The sequence below is a fragment of the Parasteatoda tepidariorum genome, chromosome 1, assembly GCF_982258835.1.
Source record: "Parasteatoda tepidariorum strain Cologne lab strain chromosome 1, Ptep-v5.0, whole genome shotgun sequence".
Taxonomy (NCBI): Eukaryota; Metazoa; Arthropoda; class Arachnida; order Araneae; family Theridiidae; genus Parasteatoda; species Parasteatoda tepidariorum.
The window spans coordinates 23652296-23674200 of NC_141755.1; the positions used below are offsets into that span (position 1 = coordinate 23652296).

The following is a 21905-nucleotide window of genomic DNA, read 5'->3' on the forward strand; positions in this document are numbered from 1 at the left end:
TGTTATTCTACCAAGAATAGTTTTCCCCGCTGTCACAATATGTTCCTTGAATCCCATTGCTAAACAATTTGTAAAGGAAACTTCACTGAAAACAATGTTGGATATAAGGACGCTTTTAGAAAATACATCGAAAGTAATGTAAGTATCTTTTCAGCCCTTTATTAAAATTCAAATCAGAGTACCTGAAAACTGTAAGGTTAACCTCCCTCGTGATTTAAACCAGCTGTTTAAATTGACCTCTATTACCTAGATAGAACCATATACGTAAATAGTTCCTTACTTGCAATCCCTTCATGTCACGAGAGGATTGCAAGTAAGGAAGCTTTTAGAAAATAATGTGAATACATTTTATTGCCCCTGATTATAATTTTAATCCTAGTTTGTCACGTTAACCATCCTTGTGTAACATAATCATCAGTCTCTAGTTGACCTCAGGAAATTGTTTTTATCCCATCGAATAAAAGAGTGCAAAAATTTGTAATCTCACCACCTGTGTCTAACTCGTATGCTGATTCCGGAAATGAATGAAATTTGTCTAGAAATGTTATTGGATGATATTCTATGCCTTTTATAATATTGGAACTAAAACTTTATTAGGGAATTTTCTAAGCTGTATGTAATGCATTAAAAGTTCCCTGAATCGGTAAAATACGAGTAGAGTATTAAGAGCTAATTGATTCTTAATTTTTTATCTTAATTTTTTTTTCAGGCATGATGAAGGCTATAAAAAGATGTGCTATAGCAATCCATTATGCCAGTGGTCATTTTTCCGCGAGAAATGCAGCTGCGTAGACAATCCCTGCCTCACTGAGTTTTGCGTGGCAGAAAATTTCACTCACTGTACTTGTGCAAACATGTTCTGTGCATCTCAGCCTCATTCATCTTGTAAAAAAGTGTTTGTCACTCAAACTGAGATCAAGATCAGCTCATGTGTGTGTGAAGGACCATCTTCAAAGAAACCAGAAAATGTTGATGAGCCACTGGGTGCAGACATTGAAAGTAATAAAAAGTATTTTGTCTGCTCAAAAGTACTGTCAGCCAAAATTATTATTACGAAACTATCTATAGCTATTAGTATAAATAAATATTATAATAATAATAAATTATTATATTTTTAATTATATTATTAAATTATTATATTATTAAATTATTATATTATTAAATTATTATATTATTAATTATATTATTAAATTATTATAATATAATTTATTATATTGTAAATAAATATTAATTACAAAAGTGTCGACGAATTTTATCGAATCCTTGATGGGAAATTTATTAAGTTCTTTATGGTTTTGATACTAGATTTAGTTACTACTTGTTTAATAAACCATGCCTAATTATTTCAGCACATTTGGGTGGTATTCATTAAAATGCAGTGTTCCTTCCATGCGATATTTCCTTATGCCAATTTTTCACACAACGTCTCATACCTGCAACATATTATATTGCTGTTTTTCTTTTTGGCCAGTCGATGTAGGGACTTTAGTCTTCGTCTACCGAAGGTAAAATTCTGCCAGGTGTCTGTGATTGGATTTCATTTTCTCCAATCGTCTCACAGTGTGCTCCAAATCCACATTCTCACTAAATGAGATTCTCGCGTCTCCGATCATCGTCGTGGGAAAATAAGAACTTGATTGGTGAAAAAAATTTTTCTGAAGAAAAACTCACCAATTAAATTCTGTATTTCCCTCGATAGCATGCATTGTGAGTGGTTCCTTAATGTAATGCTCTCGGCGTCTTCAGAACAGGAGAAGTCATGTGTGACACTCCTACCTAAATTGTGGTAGTGTAGTTTTCGCTTTTTCTAGTATTGTTCTTGAGCCATTACTGAGAATGAACCCCAATCTGTCGCCCTGATGCAATGCTTACAACCAAACTTCCAGAGCAAACTTTCAATAAGAAATATCGATATCTTTTAGCGGAGTTGGGTGAAACTCTGCATATCAGAACTTAAAAATTAAAAAAGTGATTTAAATTATTAAAATAAATATTCCATGGGTATAAAATTAAGCACTGTTCGATTCAAAATGCTTATGAACGTTGAATTGGTGACTTGCACTCCAAGACGAAGACAACCAATACCCACGCATGTGACCTATGACGTCAGCACCAACTAATCCTTATGAGCAATATGGAGTATTAAAGTTGAGCTAAGTTTCTCTACATAGCTTAAAATGTTAATAAACGTTAAAATAATTCAATACAGAACGGTATAGCATATTGAATTTGTTGAAATGTAATTCTTTCCAGTCTACTTCTTTTACTTAACTTTAACAAAACATTTGGCTAAAATACAACAGAATCTACTTAATGCCATGTACCAATAATCTTATGTGAAATTACAGCGAGATAAAGGCAGAGTTTCTGTCAAAATAAAAGAAAATATTCACTGGAGACTTAGTAATTTGAAAGAACAACAGACCTCTGGTCGATGTGTCCTGTTTTTTGGAGCTGCCCAAGCTCTAAGTCTGAGTCCAAAAAATTAAGTGCTGCCCTGCTCTTAGTATTTGATCTTTTTCGACTAAGAAACCAGCTGGGACATAATATTAGACCTAGATCCGAACTATGGGCGGTATTTTCTGCACTAGGATGAGCTTCAAGCTCCTTATTGTCTATACTTCCAAGTTACTCTTTCCGGTGCATTTTAAAGCTGTTTTGCTCACAACTTGATCATTGTGTTTTGAGACTCTCTTGAGTAGCATTTCTTGTATACGTTTATTTGTTAAATGATTTATTATTTCTTTAAAAAAAATCGTCATTTGAAGACCAATCTTTTCAAGACGCTAGTATCGTCATTTGAAACAAAGAATCGTTATAAAACACTTCTTAGGGTGACCCGGGGTAATTCACGATCACTCTGTTTCTGGGGTAAATAATGATCACCTAAGTTTTATTTTAAAAAAATTATTTTTTTTAAATTTAAGACATGGACAAGAATGCTTGTACACTTTACTAGAGTATAACTACATTCACTTAATAATAATTTTTTGTTTAATCTAACAAAATAAGTATCTTTTAAACTGCTTTCTGTATTTTCCATTTCAAAGATGGGTTTCAAAATGTGCACATTTCTGCAAAGATCCCCCTCCTTCTCTTAATAATAAATATTTTGAGTCACTTTCTTTTTCTTTGATATAAAAGTAGTGTAAGCTTTTGTTTAATTGTTTCACATCTACTGTAAACATTAGAATTGATTATAGGAAACTATATCAAATGTTGCCCCCTACAGATGGGGTAATTATTGATCACTGGGGTAATTCCTGATCATTGTCATTTCCTCTTATAAATAGTATATAAAATAGCTTATAAATACCTACTTGTCTTTTCTTAAATAACAGTTCATATTTATTAAGTGGAACAACTATAAAATATATTTTAACTGTCATCACAAAATTTGTTTTTAACTGTATACAAGACTGTATTCTGATTTGCACCATTTCTGATTTGTCTTACCTTGCTTCTATCTTAATTTTATGTGTGCACATCGTTAGAATAATTTTTAAGCTTATAAATTAGCCTAGTATAATTGTTAGAATAATTTTTAAGTTTATAAATTAGCCTAGTATAAATATGGTGAGAAATTATAAGCTTAAAAAAGATACTAAGCTTCTAGAAAACAAAATTAGTGAATTTCTTTTAATGATTGAAAATGAAAATTTCAGTGTGAGAGCTGCTGCCAGAGCTGTTGACATACCTTACTTAACTTTACTTTCCCTTAATGAAGTTAAAAAATTCATCAAAAGTAACCCATGTGGGAACTCTCTTGTATTTCAGAAGAACATGAGAATGAGTTGGCTGATTGCCTAAAATGTATGGCACGATGCAAAGATTTTTGAAAATTTAAAGTGTTAATCGTTCTTCTTGCTTATAAATAAATCATTTTATTAGCTGCTTAAACATATCTTTTTGGTTTATTTGTTTGATCTTGATGTCTTATTTGTTAATTACCATTATATAATTATTTTTAAACAGCCCCTTTACAATAAAAACTGGTGATCAGTAATTACCTCAGAAGTGATCAGGAATTACCCCAGAAATGATCAAGACCAGGGGTAATTCCTGATCACTAAAAACTTTAAATCTTTTAAATTCTAATCAGATTTTCAAACAAAAGAAGGTGGCATTGGACTCATCTCATATAGCCTCAAACTTCCAGTAAATATTAAAATTCTATTTTGAATAGTTTTTTCACAAAACAGATGTTTGCGTTTTTTGATCAGGAATTACCCCAGGTCACCCTACTTTGCCAACAATATACCATCTTCGAAATTTAAAATTAAATGATAATTTGTAGAATGAACTTAATCTCGCTGCTCGAAACATGACAAAAAGTACAATAAAAAGACAATAAAAGTTCCTTCAAAAGTACAATAAAAGTTCTTTCTAAATCTAGCAACCATGTAACCTTTTTTAACAATACATCCATAAATAAGTAAAACAAAATTTCACTTCATACTCAGCAGAATTATTAAATATCATTAATATCTAATGAAATACTGCAGATTTGAGCTCATAAATTATATAATTTGTTTCCCTTATTAAAAACAAAATTATCTGTTTGAAAATATCGCCTCACAGAATTAGCTGTAGTAAGCAACTGTATACTTTCTAACCGGAAGTAGAGCAGGTTAAGAGCTTAAGATTGCTGTTGTTTACATTTATATTAAAACACCATCGTTTGAACCACGGTTGTAGAGAGTGCAATGTGATCAGTTACACACCTTTTTAACCCGGGAAATAGATTTCTACCCTAACCCGTTTTAGGTGAAAACTCTATCCACCTACTAGAACGATATTTTCTATTGAAATAAATAACAATACATTGAATTTCCCGAAAAAAAAATCAATTTAGAGAAACGAACAGAGAGAATTGGTATTTTCCATATGCGTTTAAATAATAATTCAAGCAATTTGAAACCCATTCTGGCTTCTTTTTTCTTTATTTTTACAGTGCCGGTTTTGCATTTTTACTTCGTTCTTTTATTTTAGAATTACTTTCCTTAATCGAGGATTCTAAAATTCGAGATGGAGTTCGCATCATAAAGCATTCCAAATCATATGATCTTATGGATGTTGAAGAAGGCCTGATGCCAAAAGCTGAAGAACTGGTTCGTTATGGAGTAACATTTGATAATCTGGTTGCAGCTTGCAGCTTTGAGGGAGAATATTGCTACCGAGAGTAAGACGCTATATAAGATACTAATTTTTCGTAAGAAATATGTCCTTTTTAAATAATATGAGAAGAGAGCAGGGGTCGAAAATTATTTTGCTCGACATGCCCAGCACACGTAAATACTTAATCAGAAATACACTAAAATGAATTATTTAAAAAAAATATTTAACTTACTTAATCTCTAATAAACATGCGCATTAAAGAAACTCACATAGATCAGATTAAAAATAATAAGTATACACTATCTGGCCATTAATGACCGGACACCCCTCATTTCGGATACATGAGGTGCTAGTATCAAGTCAGTAGGGCGTAGGGCCGCAACTCGCCCGAATCACAGCTTTAACCCTTCTAGGAAGGCTATCCCCTAGGTGTTGGAACACGGCGGCAGGTATTGCCCGCCATTCCACCTGTAACATGGCAAAGAGTTGAGTGGTGGTTTTGGGGCGTTGTGATCTGGCCCTCAACCGGCGCTCCAACTCCTCCCAGAGATGCTCAATTGGATTGATGTCAGGACTTTGGGATGGCCAGTCAAGCTCTTGCACCCCCATTTCATCAAACCAGTCCATGATGGCATGTGCTTTATGAATGGCAGGGTTATCGTGTTGAAACACAAACGAGCCATTACCGAACTGTTGCCACAGGGTGGGAAGCGCCGAATTGTCCAGGATGTCTCTATACCTTTTCTGAGTTCAGGGTTCCACGCACTAACACCAAGGGTCCAAGGCCAAATCATGAGAAACAGGACCACACCACAATTCCTCCATCGCCGAACTTCACAGTGGGGACAATGCACTCCGGTAGGTACCGTTCTCCGGCCATTCGCCAGGTCCAAACCCCTCCATCAGAGTGCCACAACATGTAGTGTGACTCATCACTCCCCATAACGCTTTTCCATTGCTCTGCTGTCCACTGGCGACGTGCTCTGCACCACTGAAATCGGTGGCGGGCGTTTGATGGAGAGATGTTTGGCTTATGTGTTGCTGCTCGTCCATGGAATCCTTGTGCAATCAGCTCCCGACGAATGGTACGGGTACTGGCAACACTGCCAGATGCATCCCGGAAGTTGGTAGCGACAGTGTCCAACGACATTTGTCGGTTTGCCTTCACTACACGTCGAAGAGATCGTCGATCCCTGTCGGGCATTATTTTGGGCTTGCCGGGTCGTCGGGACTGCGATTTTATTACTCCCTCCTCTCGTTCCCATTTGAACACGACGTCACCAAGTGTTGACCGTGGTATCTGAAACTTGTCGGAGAGGGCACGTATGGAATGACCAAATCGGTGGGCGCCTATAATCATGCCCCTTTCCGACTCATTCAGCTCTCGCCGTCCACTCATTTTCACTGTTAACGCTCGTATGGCCGTCGCCTGCTGGCGAATGGTCTTTCCCCCACTACAGGTTCCGTATTTATTCCGCCAGGACGAGTCCACCTGCCGTTCAAGGGGTGTCCGGTCATTAATGGCTAGATAGTGTAGATTAACCTTATAGACAAAATGTGCTTAAACTCATCATCATCTACATACACTACACACCTGAAAGTGGGAGTAGAAGGGCAGGGTTTCATTTTTACCAACACGATGAACAGCAAACGTTGTAGGCCATGCTGAAAATGGCTGGATCATACTCTACTAACTGAAAAAAAAATCAATAATTGTATTCCAAAATCAATATTTGTAATAATTTTCAACATAGACAGAAAGGATGATTAATCCGAGTTTACTTTCTAACCAAAGAAATTCCAGATCATCAAAAAACTATACTACAACATCACCAGTTATCCTTCCAAATTATTGGAATCACGAAGGTGAGCGTTATAAATAAATACAAGTGTAGCTTACAGTTTAGACATTATGAACAGGGCAAATTCCGATAATTCAAATGCAAACATGAAAATTGGAAGGATATGAACTGAGCAAACAAATGAAAGCCAATTGGAAATTTATTAGACATCAACTTAGTTTTAAAATTATCAACTTCCAATTCAAAGTTGGATTTATTGCTGAAAATACGGTTGAATCAAATAATTAGAGAAATAATAATGTCTCTGTTCTAATAACACACCCAAATACTGATGTAAGTAAAATAGTTTCGCAGACAGAGTACCTCAAATTTGTACTGAAAAATTACTTTGGTTGATTTTAACTAAATTTATAAAATTGGAATAAATTTACTGAAGTAAAAGTTGTAATTCATGAAAATTTACACAAAAAATATCATCTATATATCTGGCTTTTGTTGAAAACCAATCATTTTTAATATAGTTGTTACCTAAACAAAAGTGAAAGATATTTTTCGATGGAAAAGTTTACTTGATAGAAGGTAAATTGTACTAAATTTAAAATGACTGTAAATAAAATTTAAATTGGTAAAGTAGTTAAAAGTATAGCGAAATCATAAATACTTATATGCATATTATAGCACTACAAGTTCTTATTTTGTTTACTACCTTTCCGCTATTCTGAACTACCCAAAACAAGAAATAGTTTACCTGCATGTTGTAAACAAAAACCTCTTTTAAAAAAGATGTGAAAGTAGATGTATTTAAAATATTTTAAGTGATTGTTAAAGAGCTTTATACTCATTGAAATATTCCATTAGCAACGAAAATTTAGAAAATTTACAGAGTGAATCTGCTGCATTATATTCTTAAATTAAAATATTTTTCTGCAATCATAGCACAGGCAGGCAGACACTATTATTGTAAAAATTAGACTAAATCTAACATGTTTACAGCAAAATCAGCACATATAAGATAAATAAAATTTATACATAAAAAAAGCTGTTAAAAATTCGCTATTTTAATTAAAAAATGTTATGCATTTAAAAATAAATTGTAATGGAATGTTTGAAATTTAAAAAAATATATTTATGTAGTCTAAAAATAACTAATTATAGTTTTCGAAAATTAGGAATTTTATTTTTTAAATTTTTCTTGTCTTTTAAATTTTTTAATATTTAAGTTAGATAAAAAACATTATGAGGAATTTCTGAAACCGATCACTTTTTTTAGGCTTTATTTGCAGATCAATTGAGTAAGTTTAGGAATTAAAAAAGAATTTCTTGCTTCTTCTTTCAATAATATTTCATATTTCAGGCTTGTTTTTTTTAAATCTGAGGTGAAAAATAATTTCCAGGGTCATTTTTGTAACCCTTCACTACACATCCTTCACTCAATTTAATCCTTTTACCTCTTAAAACCCTCAATTCAACCTTCACTCAATTTAATCCTTATTTTTTTTAACTTTTCATTCAATTAAAATTTTATTTCCCAAGTTATAAAAAGTTTGTCTGACAATAATTTAAAGGTAAAAAAAGAGTGATAAAAATAACTAAAATAGAAATGTATTTATACAAGTATTTGATCTTACCTAATATACTTATGGGAATTTTAAATCTGAAATTAATCTTATTTGAAAAGCTGTAGATTTTTTTAGAAACTGTATTTTCGGTCTTGTTTAATTTTTGACTGCATATATAGATAATAGAGAGAGCGATAAAGAATTAAAAGCAATTTTTTTTTGTTTAAAATCATCTTTTAAAGCAAATTTAATTCTTTAATTTTAATTAAATTGCACTTCCTTTCATTTAAAACAAATCAGAATTTAATATTTATGTTATGTTTCTGCTCGCGTTGTAAACAATCATTTTATGGAATAAATTCATATCAGTTTAAAAATCAATAATGTATTCAATTATATAATATCTCATTATTAGTATAGTTTTGTATAACATAAGCATAAATGATTAAATATTATATACTAGTTGAATACCAATTTTCGATGAAAAATAGAACCGTTAGATGAAAAATAGAACCGTTAGATGAAAAATAGAACCGTAGGATAAAAAATAGAACCATTGGAAGAAAAGTAGAACCGTTAGATGAAAAATAGAACCATTTACCGGATGAAAAATAAAACAATCAATAAATCAGAACTAAACAACACTGCAAAATCGCGCATGAAACTGTACGAAAAATATGAACACAAATAATCAAGTTAATAAATCCAAATATTTATTTATTTATTAATATGTGTTCCCCTTCTCAGTCGCTTTACGTTATTGGATTACGCTTTACTTAGTAGTTCATCCCATCAAAATTAAGATTAACTGCATTCGGTATCATCTAGCCTCATGCTGTTGTTCTGGGCAACCATAATATTTAAAATGTACCACAATAATGTTACTTTCTCCCGTATTTATATCTCCCAGAGGCTGCTAAAACCTATTTCCTCAGTACCTAAAAATCTATCCATCTATCTATATTATGTAAAACGCTAATACGTACGTATGTATGTATCAATAAAACCGATGATATTTCTTTTCTCCTGCTGGCAACAGTTTTCATTTTTAATTGATTGGATTCTGCGCGCAAGAGCACGTAGTGAGCAACCAGATAACAATAACCAGAGTGAGCATTATCAGGTTGTTCAATTCAGATTCATGCACTAAAAACATGACAATATTTAATTTAAACTAAATTAGGAATTAATTAATTAATTGAAGTGAGAATGCTTTAAAAGGCCGCTGTTGAATTGATATTTTTCTACTGGGAGCTACCTAAACGTCTAAAAATCGTTTAAGTGTTTGTATTGAATGCATTGAATTTTTTCATATTTCGCGTTTATTTATGCATAGAATTTTCACGCTTTAAAATGCAGAATATTAGTGAAGCAATATTTGATAATTTATTTTGCTAATATGTTTCTTATTTAGCTATATATGTTTTGATTTTTTCACCATGTACAATCTAAATAGCTAATATACTTTTTTAAGGGGACACTTCATGTTCAAAATGATTTTTTTTAAATATGAACCAATTTTAATGAAAATTTCATAGATTGTGAATAAAGCATGTAGAAAGATATTCCCAAAATTTGAAGCAAAAATATTAATTTGTTGAAAAGTTATAATTTTTTTAATAATTTATCCGCAAGTTAAATTACTAAATGTTCCAATATTTCAAAATGTTTCCTGCGCATGAGTTTTTATCGTAGCTGTATGAAACTCATTTATATTACATTTTGAATAAGTATAAATAAAATTGGATATGTTTGAACAACTTAGCACTTAATTTTAAACAAATAAAAAATCAAAATATCATAGTCTTTATATAATTTTTAAAAATTGAAATTTAAATAACAATTTAAAGTAATTTAAAAAATATTCAGTGAGTATTCATCTTTTATTTATATCAAATTGGTTACGGAACATTAGACCAATCATATATATGAGAAAAAAATAAAGATTTATTCAAAACTCATGCGCAAGGAACTTTTCGAAGTTTGAATATTATCGTAAAAAACAACATTGAGAAAAAACAGTTTAACTATAAAAACCGACAGTTTACATAACCTTGTTTACAAATCTTGAAATGCTTATAACTTTGCAAAAAATGACTGAAATTGAAAAATTTTTCTTTTAAATTGTAGCTAGATATAACTATTATTTTTTGAAACAAAAATTGAAAAAAGTATAATTTGGTCGATTTTTGGGTTTTTCATCGTGAAGTGTCCCCTTAAAAGCCAATAAGAACATTGGTAGAATTCTTCTACATAAGTACAATACTATGTCTTTGATGATAAAATACTATGTCTTTGATGATAATATATTATGTCTTTGTGCTAGAACATTGTGTTCATTGGCGAGCGAGCGCAGCGAGCCATGGTTCACGGCGCGAACCACATAAGATTGCGTAGCAATTCTCGGGGGTTAGCGAGCCACGGGGCGGAGCCTCCTAGTATTATATAAAACGCTAATACGTACATATGTATCAATAAAACCGATGATATTTCTTTTCTCGCGCTGGCAACAGTTTTCATTTTTAATTGATTGGATTCGGAGCGCAAGAGCACGTAGTGAGCATCATATGGCTAATCTATATTATATAAAACGCTAATACGTTTTAATTGATAGGCTTCGGCACGCAAGAGCACGTAGTGAGCATCATATGTCTAATCGGGTGAATTGGGTATAATATAAAAAAAACACAACTACTTCCACTTAGTAGGAATAACATTTACCATGACGCAATGCTAAATTCTATGCCACTATCCACATAAATGCCACTATCCACATAAATCAATTATTAATCAAAAATCGAATATCAATTACTTTTCTTTATAATGCAATAAAATCTGGCGAGCAGCTATTTAAATGATTAAACACTTCGTTTGTTTTTTGTGGCTTGAAGTTAGGCTCGCAGAAAATGCCGGTCATGGGTTAAATTTAGTAGGAATAACACAACCTGTGACGTAGGCTATAGTATACCCAATTCTCACCGAATTATCAAAAAAATTCTCACAAAATTATCTTCATCGAAGCCGATTCGCGATCGCAACGCTCGAGTACGCCGTCTAGCGGGAGCCTGTAAATATCGGACATTAATTTATCACGTTTTCATTTAGTTCCATCAAAGTCATTGACTGAATCAGACGCCATTTTTTAGCAGCAAATAAGAAACAAAATTTCCCTAAGGAAAAGGCCGAAGAACTTGAAAAAAATCTCCAGAATATTAGTAAATCTTTCAGGAACAGAACACGCCAAGCATTTGAAGAAAAATTCCTCAATAATTTTCAATTTCTATTATCAACAAACTTGCAACTGATGACTTCCGATTTCGGATACTGTTACAGATGTGTGTATTAAGGTAAAATGAAAAATTTCTTCTGTCTTCAATTCATTACGAATTAAAGTGAAGTCAACATCGCTTTCGTCATTCCAGTGAATAAATATGAATTCAGAACATACAGAATTGTAATAGTTATAGCATATTCTTCTTCGTTATAGAATAGTATATATTTCTGTATCCATATAATTCGGAAAACAACAATAAAAAAATTATCCAAGTTACTTGAAATAGTGCCATTTGTGCTGATTCTTAATTAATTTAAATCGTTTTCTTGGTAAGTTTTTTTTAATTTTGAAAGAATAAGTTTAACTAGAATTCAGCTATTCTGTTTTTAGCTACATATTCAAATTCATATCAATTATAAAATTTTGCTGTGTAGTATGTTATCTAAAAGTAATGAAGGTATAAACTATGTATCTATTATTTGAGAATAAAGTTTTCAAACAAGGAACTTATCATTTTGGAATTCTCCGGGAATCATAAATCAGGTAAGTGCAATGATTTTTACAATAAAAAATTTGCTTGTAAATATTTTTTTTTCATTTGATGATGGTTCTCTACAGAATGGTTTTTTACGTCTGATTAAGAACTATAAGAATAATAAAAAAAGAAACAATATGAAAGTTTTTATTTCAATGTTAATAATTCTTAAAATCGTTTTTTTTATCCTAAGAATTCTTTATTTTCCGTTTTTTAGTTTATAATTTTTTGATAAAAATTGTTCTCAAAATACTTTTGAAAAATTAAATGGTATAACATTATGTGTTTATGTATACTTCTTGTATATTCCAATGTTTGAAATAATATGATTCAGAAAAGTATGGAATAAAAATTCGGTACTTACGACGTATTAACGCCACCGCCGCTACAGATTTGGCGGTTTTTAAGTGCCGCCAATCTACACTTAAAATTTTTGCGACAGTTCATAAAATAAAACACTTTATTTAAAATCAAAATAGTTAATTGGATTTCGGTGGAAAATGAGCCGATATAGAGTTTAGCATAGATTCAAAACAATCATATCGCCATATGAACTCTGATGAATAAGATTCCAAATGAAATAACATTTCCAAAACGTACGTTTGCCAAGATAAAGTTTTATGTTGTGGGAATTGGTACATTTTCGTTTTTTCGGTAAAATATTTCCCTCCTGAAAAAATAAAATTGCATCTTGTTTTGTTTTTGGCAAATCCCAAAGACGAATATTCGTAGCACTAAAAATGGCGACAAAAAAGAATTGATTTTTTGTTTCGTCAGCATTCTTTATTTTACGTTTCTTAGTTTCTAAATAATGATTTTTATTGAAACTTGAAATTTTTTGATAAAAATTGTTGTCAAAAAACTTTGTTTACAAAATTAAATTTCATAAAATTATGAGGCTTATGTATACTTTTTGTTCATTTTAATTTTTGAAGTAATATGATTCTTAGAACTATAGAATGTAAAGTTTAAATGGGCCTTTCATGTTATATCATTAAATTTAGTAATACTATTTCTCGGGCATTAGGTTTTAACTCTTATAAGAATATACATATTTTTTTCTGTTAATGTACAAATATTTTTCCGATGTGTTTTGGATGTTCCTTCTCTAATAAAAAGAGATACCATTTTGTTTTCGGTTGTACAAACAAGAAGATCAAGAATTTTTCTTTTTTAAATTTAATAAGCCACATTAAAGAAGGAACGTTGCAATGCTACACGCTACATTAACGACGTCTCCAGAGTAACTGAATGACGGTTCATATGGAAATCGCAGGTAAGCGTCTCATACAACAACGCCCCCTATAGTTCGTTGCGATCGCGAATGCTTTACATCCGGCATTCAGTACTATTTCATATTGTTTTACAACACATGGTTTTAGCCCTCTGCTGGGAAAGACTTTAAAACAAAACTTACAACAGTTACTTTTCTCAACAACTGAAATTTAGAATAGTGTGATTAAGAAAAATATGTGAACTGTTTGCAATTTCAAATTAATATTGAAATGTACAGGTTTAGAATTTTCTACAGGGAAAAGTTTTCGGAACTTCAGTGTTCAAGAAAGTATACAAAAGCTAGATGTTAAGAACGTATCCAATGAGCGAGCAAAGCGAGCATCGGATTACGAAGCAATCCGAAATGAACTGCGAAAGCAGTTCCGGGGGTTGGCGAGCGCCAGCGAGCATGGGGGGGAAGCCTCCTAGTGTACCGTGTTGATACAACTGTAAAAGACACCAAATTTACTCATAAAATACCTTTTACTACTAAAAAGTATATTTGGCACATATTTAAACTGCATCAATTTCTATAATGCCATTAGTGCTTACTACCAAAGTGAAGCTTCATTGGTGTCAATAATAGTAAGGCGACTTTTCACAGTTTTTCATCACAAATAAGTGCACTTTCTCCATTAATTTTGCTTTTTAATACATAGCTTCCTTTTTTTTATTTCAATTAGTACCTGTTAGCAGAATTAATTAAATATCAATGATGTCATTAATTGCTTGTTGATTTTTTGCGCGCTCTTAAATGAATTAGCACCACTTCTCCATTAATTTTGCCTTTCAGTACATAACCTATTATTTTACTTCAATTAGTAACTATTACCTAGAATGAATTATCATCGATGTCAATAATAATAGCACTTTTCAATGTTTATCCTTAATGAATTAGTACAATTTCTTCGACAATTTTGATTTTCAGTACAAAATATCTTTTTTTGAATTACTATTGATTTTAAATTATACAGTTTTATCAAAATACGTTAAGTTAAACTATAAATAAAATGAACACGGAGTTTCAGGTGACCTCTGAGATACCGATTTGGTCATAGTGGTCTTTGCTACAACGATGATATTGATCATTTCGCGATCGCAACGCTCGAGTACGCCGTCTAGCGGGAGCCTGTAAATATCAGACATTAATTTATCACGTTTTCATTTAGTTCCATCCAAATCATTGACAGAATCAGACGCCATTTTTTAGCAGCAAATAAGAAACAAAATTTCCCTAAGGAAAAGGCCGAAGAACTTGAAAAAAATCTCCAGAATATTAGTAAATCTTTCAGGAACAGAACACGCCAAACATTTGAAGAAAAATTCCTCGATAATTTTTAATTTCTATTATCAACAAACTTGCAACTGATGACTTCCGATTTCGGATACTGTTACCGATGTGTGTATTAAGGTAAAATGCATTTCTTCTGTCTTCAATTCATTACGAATTAAAGTGAAGTCAACATTGCTTTCGTCATTCCAGTGAATAAATATGAATTCAGAACATACAGAATTGTAATAGTTATAACATATTCTTCTTCGTTATAGAATAGTATATATTTCTGTATCCATATAATTCGGAAAACAACAATAAAAAATTATCCAAGTTACTTGAAATAGTGCCATTTATGCTGATTCTTAATTAATTTTTTTATCGTTTTCTTGGTAAGTATTTTTTAGTTTTGAAAGAATAAGTTCAACTAGAATTCAGCTATTCTGTTTTTAGCTACACATTCAAATTCATATCAATTATAAAATTTTGCTGTGTAGTATGTTATCTAAAAGTAAAGAAGGGATAAACTATGTATCTATTATTTGAGAATAAAGTTTTCAAACAAGGAACTTTTCATTTTGGAATTCTCCGGGAATTATAAATCAGGTAAGTGCAATGATTTTTACAATAAAAAATTTGCTTGTAAATATTTTTTTTTTCATTTGATGATAGTTCTCTACAGAATGCTTTTTAACGTCTGATTAAGAACTATAAGAATAATAAAAGAAACAATATTAAAGTTTTTATTTCAATGTAAAGAATTCTTAAAATCGTTTTTTTATCCTAAGAATTCTTTATTTTCCGTTTTTTAGTTTATAATTTTTTGATAAAAATTGTTGTCAAAATACTTTTTTTGTTAAATTAAATGGTATAACATTATGTGTTTATGTATACTTCTTGTATATTCCAATGTTTGAAGTAATATGATTCAGAAAAGTATGGAATAAAAATTCGGTACTTACGTATTAACGCCACCGCCGCTACAGATTTGGCGGTTTTTAAGTGCCGCCAATCTACGCTTAAAATTTTTGCGACAATTCATAAAATAAAAAACTTTATTTAAAATCAAAATAGTCAATCGGATTTCGGTGGAAAATGAGCCGATATAGAGTTTAGCATAGATTCAAAACAATCATGTCGCCATATGAACTCTGATAAATAAGATTCCAAATGAAATAACATTTCCAAAACGTACGTTTACCAAGATAAAGTTTTATGTTGTGGGAATTGGTACATTTTCGTTTTTTCGGTAAAATATTTCCCTCCTAAAAAAATACAATTGCATCTTGTTTTGTTTTTGGCAAATCCCAAAGACGAATTTTTGTAGCACTAAAAATGGCGACAAAAAAGAATTGTTTTTTTTTGTTTTTGTTTCGTCAGCATTCTTTATTTTACGTTTCTAAATAATGATTTTTATTGAAACTTGAAATTTTTTGATAAAAATTGTTGTCAAAAAACTTTGTTTACAAAATTAAATTTCATAAAATTATGAGGCTTATGTATACTTTTTGTTCATTTTAATTTCTGAAGTAATATGATTCTTAAAACTATAGAATGTAAAGTTTAAATGGGCCTTTCATGTTATATCATTAAATTTAGTAAAACTATTTCTCGGGCATTAAGTTTTAACTCTTATAAGAATATACATATTTTTTTCTGTCAATGTACAAATATTTTTCCGATGTGTTTTGGATATTCCTTTTCTAATAAAAAGAGATACCATTTTGTTTTCGTTTTAAGAAAGAATATCAAGCATTTTCTTTTTTAAATTTAATTAACCACAATAAAGAAGGAACGTTGCAATGCTACATGCTACATTAACGACGTCTCTAGAGTAACTGAATGACGGTTCATGTAGAAATCGCAGGTATGCGTCACATACAACAACGCCCCCTATAGTTCGTTGCGATCGCGAATTCAGATAACCTGGAATAGTGAATAAAAGATAATTTATGGAACGCGCAATAAACAACTTTTTTGAATGGAGCTATAAGTTAGGAAACATCACTGATGTTATTTTTAAAATATTTGACTTAACTCAATCATAGTTTAAAGCAATGGTACTAACCAAACAAATGAAAAAATTCATTTTTTAAAAACGTTTTTAAATTAAAAATATAAATTTCTAAAATCGGGCTTTGTAATTTGTTTACTGTTGTACACATTTAGCTTCACGTTGAGTGTCGTATTTTTTGCAAGTTCGGTTATCCAATATCCGGTCTGCAAACAAACATACACAAATTCTTTATTTTATTATATTTTATATTAATCATAAAACTCTAGTATTGCTTCTTGAAATTTATTTAGATTGTATATGAAGCACTATTTGGTGAATTAATTTTCATTTATATATTTCAAATATCATTCTAGAAACTTTTCTGTGTTATTTCATCCTAACTATGGAAAGTGCTATATGTTTAACTATGTAGGGAGAGAATTTCATGAATCAGAAAAACCGATAGAAGCAATGCGATATGGCAGTACTAGTGGTAAGTAGTCCTTCCTTAAATCTGAATGCAAATTCAAGTAATAGTTTACTATTGGGGATCCTGTTAAAACACGAACTAGAAGTTATTAAAACACAACTCTATTTTTAAAAATCTGTCAATAACAACGTTAAAAAACTTAACATATTTTAATTACTTTAAACATAGCAAGCAAAACAAAAAGGAACATCATACCAAAGAACAAAACAGAAAAAACATCAGTTGCGTAACTAGATCAATGGAACTAGCGTAACTTGCGTAACTAGATCAATCAATAACTAGATCAATTTTTAATCTATTATCGTTTTCAAATAAATGATCTAGTTCATCGCTTTTAATTGATGATCTAGTTCATCGCTTTTAACTGGCCCCTCTTAAATTCGGAGATTTTAAAATAAGCCAATATATATGAAAATAAATCAATCACATAACGGTAAACAAAAGTTGAAGTAATACAAAGGTGGTGTCACTGAAAGCAAAGATAGCAAAGAATATTATGGTAACTAGAAACATGGTATCAGCAAAAGCAAACGAGATTTATCACCAAATCAAGGTGCACTCGATTTCTACACCTTAATACCCGATATACAATTTAAGCAGATAATTTTGACCAGTGTACTAATTTAGTTAGCAGAAGTCAAAAATCTAGTTAATTACTTTAACGTAAAACATACATAACGACTAAGAAATACAGTGAAACCTCTAGGAAAGACGACCTCTGCAATGCGACCACTTTTGTGAGGCATGGAATTTTTTCCATAGACATTGTGTAGAAGAAAATCTTTAGGAGAGAAATATCAAAACCTCCTCCACCGACCGTGCAAACCTCTGCACTAAATGCGGAAGAGGTCAAGTATGGAAACACGAAAAAATATCGAAGAAAACGATATTAACAAAACAAATAAGTCGATTCAAATATATTCAAAATATTTGCGAGTGACTCTTATTTAATGAGTTTTTTTTTGTTTTTTTTTTTAGGCGGTCTCTGAAATTGATCAACAAAAGTCAGAGTGCAATAAAGAGGATGCGCTATCAATGATTTATTTTTAGAGTTGAAAAGTTAAATTAGAAAAAAAAAATTTGTAGAAAAACTAATCATCTCAAACAAGCAAACCTCTTCTTATTTTTTAAAGTTAACTAATTTTTATGATATAATATTAAATGCAAACTTAATCAAGAAAACATAACTGTTTATTTATTTAAAATAGTTCTATCATTAATAATTGATAAGTTTATTTTTACACATAATTATATCAATTAAGTTCATTTTTATTGGCATTAGATTTCATTCATTGATCCCATTTTCATGAAGATAGCGCAAGTGGCATTTTCGCACCAAGAAAATGAAACTGACTAAAATTAAAATTGCTTGAGAAAAATGATGTACCTTCGATATCATTTTGAAGTCAACGAAGGCAAACCCCTAGGAACGACCAAACTCCATTAACGACCATTTTATTGTGGAAGAGAGTGTGGTCGCACCCGAGAGGTTTCACTGTATTTATTTTATCAATGCTGTATATTAATTGCTTGTTACCGAATTCTATTCTCTCTATTACTACTACTCTTTCTATTAAATTTCTTCTCTATTACTATTTCAGCAATTTTTCTGAATTACGGAAAAAAATTTGAATATTAATATTTATTCATATACCTTTTTTCATAAATTTCTCATTTCTGATTTCTGCAAAAAAATTCCGAATACAAAAAACTTCTTTTGTTTGTATTTTAATTAGGTTTCCATAAATTTTGCGGGAATATTTTAAAAATTACATGGCAAGAATGTAGCAATTTTTTAAATTTTTTTGATATATTGTGGATGACGTAGAAAACAAATAAAGCAGAAAAAAATTAATTAAAAAAAAAATAAAATTTAAATTTTTTCCCTTGTTTTGAATACGGTTTTTTAAATATTACAGTATGATTTAAACAAAGTTACCTAAGGTAATCAAGGATAAGTTGTCAAAAGATAAATCGGTCCTATCGGTACTTGCTTGATATTTGTAGATATACTTTGTTGAAAACTTGCTTGATACTTGTTGATACACTTTCAAGTTAAATAATTTGAAATCTTGAAAAATAATTTAAATGACTAGTATTTTATTTAACAAAGCTGAAAAACAGCTGATTTAAATGGAAAGTGTGTCTAACATCTTCTAAATAATAGCATTTTAAAAATAAGAATGGCAAAAGTTATTTACTTACCCAAAAGTAAAATAGCATCTTCTTCCGAAATATCACTACTAATTAAATAATCTTTTAGTTTTTCGTTTTTCAAAAAAATCGACAGACATAATCACAAGTAAAAAATTAAACGTAAAATAGAAGTGAGAACATGATGCTTTAATTTAGACAAATTGTTCCATCAAATCGTCATGGCAACCTAAAATCCGCATCGTTTGCATTTCAAAATAAAACAATACAAATTTAGCTTACAGCTCATACACACTTAAACAATAAATTTAATCTACTTTTAAATCTTTATGGATGGTTGGCTGAATGTAAACAAGAACAAATTTCCTAAAACAGAAAGAAATTTTGAAAACTTCCGGTGTATCTCTCCGCTTATGTTATGATTACTAGGTGTGTTATTAAGTGTGAACAGACTTAATATTCTAGGAAGTTTTATTATAGTAATTTGTGTTTAAATTTATGCGTAAAATTTTACGATTCATAAGAGTTTTTCGCAATTTATAAATTGTAACAAGTCGTGAGCCTAAAAAAAAATTAAGGAAAATAATATTATAGCATAAATAAAGTGTAAGATAAGTCATGTTTTGAGTATTATCCCTTTTTTAGCTATATTTGTGTTAAATGGCACCGTTGGCCATTTTTTGGGTTGCATCATAGCCAGCTTGCGGAGTCTTCCGAATTTATTTGTTCTTTGTTTCGTTAAAAGTTAGATTGAAGGAACGCGTTATATTGTAAACACTACAAGTATAATAATATTGGATATGCGTTTTTTTCAAGTTAAGGCAAGTTTTTCAAGTTACAAATGAAATGAAATAAAAAATAGTTGGCGAAGGAAGAAATGTTTTTGGTGACATTAGTCTTCTACCCTGCTAACCGACGAATACCGTAACTTAATATGCGTATATTAAGTAAATTTAGCCGAACTAAACAACTCAGATTCCAAATGAAACTTTGTTCATGCTTCTATGCATTGCTTAAGTTTCCATTAAGTAACCATTAAGTAACCATTCATTACTGTTCAAAATTGTATCCAACCTTTCAGGAATTTTGATTTCATCTAACATATACCTTATATTCTTTCGTTCCATTCGATTTTATCCCATTGGCAAAGTATCGCCATTTAACAGAAGAGAAGACCTAAAATATTTTGAACGTGATGCAAACCTTATTTTAATAATTTATAGCAAATAACTCAAATAAATGTTATGAGATGTCGATTTTATCAAAAAATAAGTATTAAAAAATTAGAAACTACGGAGTAAAATTGGTGATGAAACACAAATCAAAACTTTTATAATCATTTTTTTTTCAAGCATTGTCGTTGTCAAATAAATAGCTAAGTCCATCTTTTATTCATCTCTAAATGAAACGGCGATTGTGAGCTATAAGTTCACGTGATGTCTTATAAGGGGCGGCTGTAGTTTAGTCAAAAATGCCCCGTTCCATTTTTATTCGATCACCCGATTTCGTCCAATCCTCGACTAAACAACATAACATCACCCTTTTTTGATATGATGGAATACCTACTTATGAACCTAAACAATTTTCGATGTGGGGGTACCATCTTCCATTGAACTGTTAGGCGTTGAACTGTTGATATAAGTAACTTTTTGAATGAAAAATTCCCTTGGTTTACATAGATAACGTTCGTTGTCGCTCCTTTTCGCCGTTTTTAATTAGTAGTAACAAAAGCACAGAGTAGTAACATTCAGTGCTTTATAAAACTAACAAAGTGTTGTGATTTGAGTTTGAAACGTTATGATTTGACTTTTTAAAAAAAAAATTTATGATGTGACTTTTAAACGAAATCAATTTCAGGTCTTCAACTTATACTCCGAGTTGAGGATAGCACTGTTTTAGATCTCTTGCGACGTGAGATCGGTGCCAGAATCGTTGTGCATGATCCCCGTGCCTTGCCATTTGTATCTGAATTCGGTGTAAATGTCCGGCCACATGATATGACAGCAGTGGAACTGTCTATGTCCAAGATACAACGGTTAGGAAGCCCTTGGGGTGAATGTGAAGAAAACGTGAATGGCTCACAGAATGAGGAACCATACTCGATTTTGGTAAATATAATCAATTTCTGTAGTAATGATATTTAATATCAGGAATGACTTTTTTCTATCAAAGTATCGATCTTAAATTTAAACTTTCAGGTAATTAATAAAACATTTTTATCTTCATGCTATTTTACCACGTTTATATAAACTTGCCATCGTGTATGTCTGTCCGGGTGGAATTTTGTAATCGATTTTAAACTAACTTCCCGACTAGCTACAAACTTCAAATTTGGCACATAGTTCAGAATTGGATGACAATGCATGAAAATGAAGAGAAAAAAGACATACAAAGTAAAATAAAATTAAAATTTTAAAAATAAATTATTT

The 21905-nt window shown here is 30.8% G+C and overlaps 1 protein-coding gene across 1 annotated transcript in view; it reads left to right on the plus strand.

Moving 5' to 3' along the window:
* Window positions 1-699: 699 nt before the first annotated feature.
* The window catches only part of LOC107457011 (epithelial sodium channel subunit beta-like), a 34317-nt gene continuing 13111 nt past the window's right edge, over window positions 700-21905 (plus strand). Inside the window, exons 1-4 of the mRNA XM_016075030.4 lie at window positions 700-999; window positions 4993-5182; window positions 17207-17325; window positions 21334-21584. Of these exons, the coding sequence (XP_015930516.4) occupies window positions 732-999; window positions 4993-5182; window positions 17207-17325; window positions 21334-21584 (828 nt within the window). The 5' untranslated portion in view covers window positions 700-731. The remainder of the gene's footprint in view (window positions 1000-4992; window positions 5183-17206; window positions 17326-21333; window positions 21585-21905) is intronic.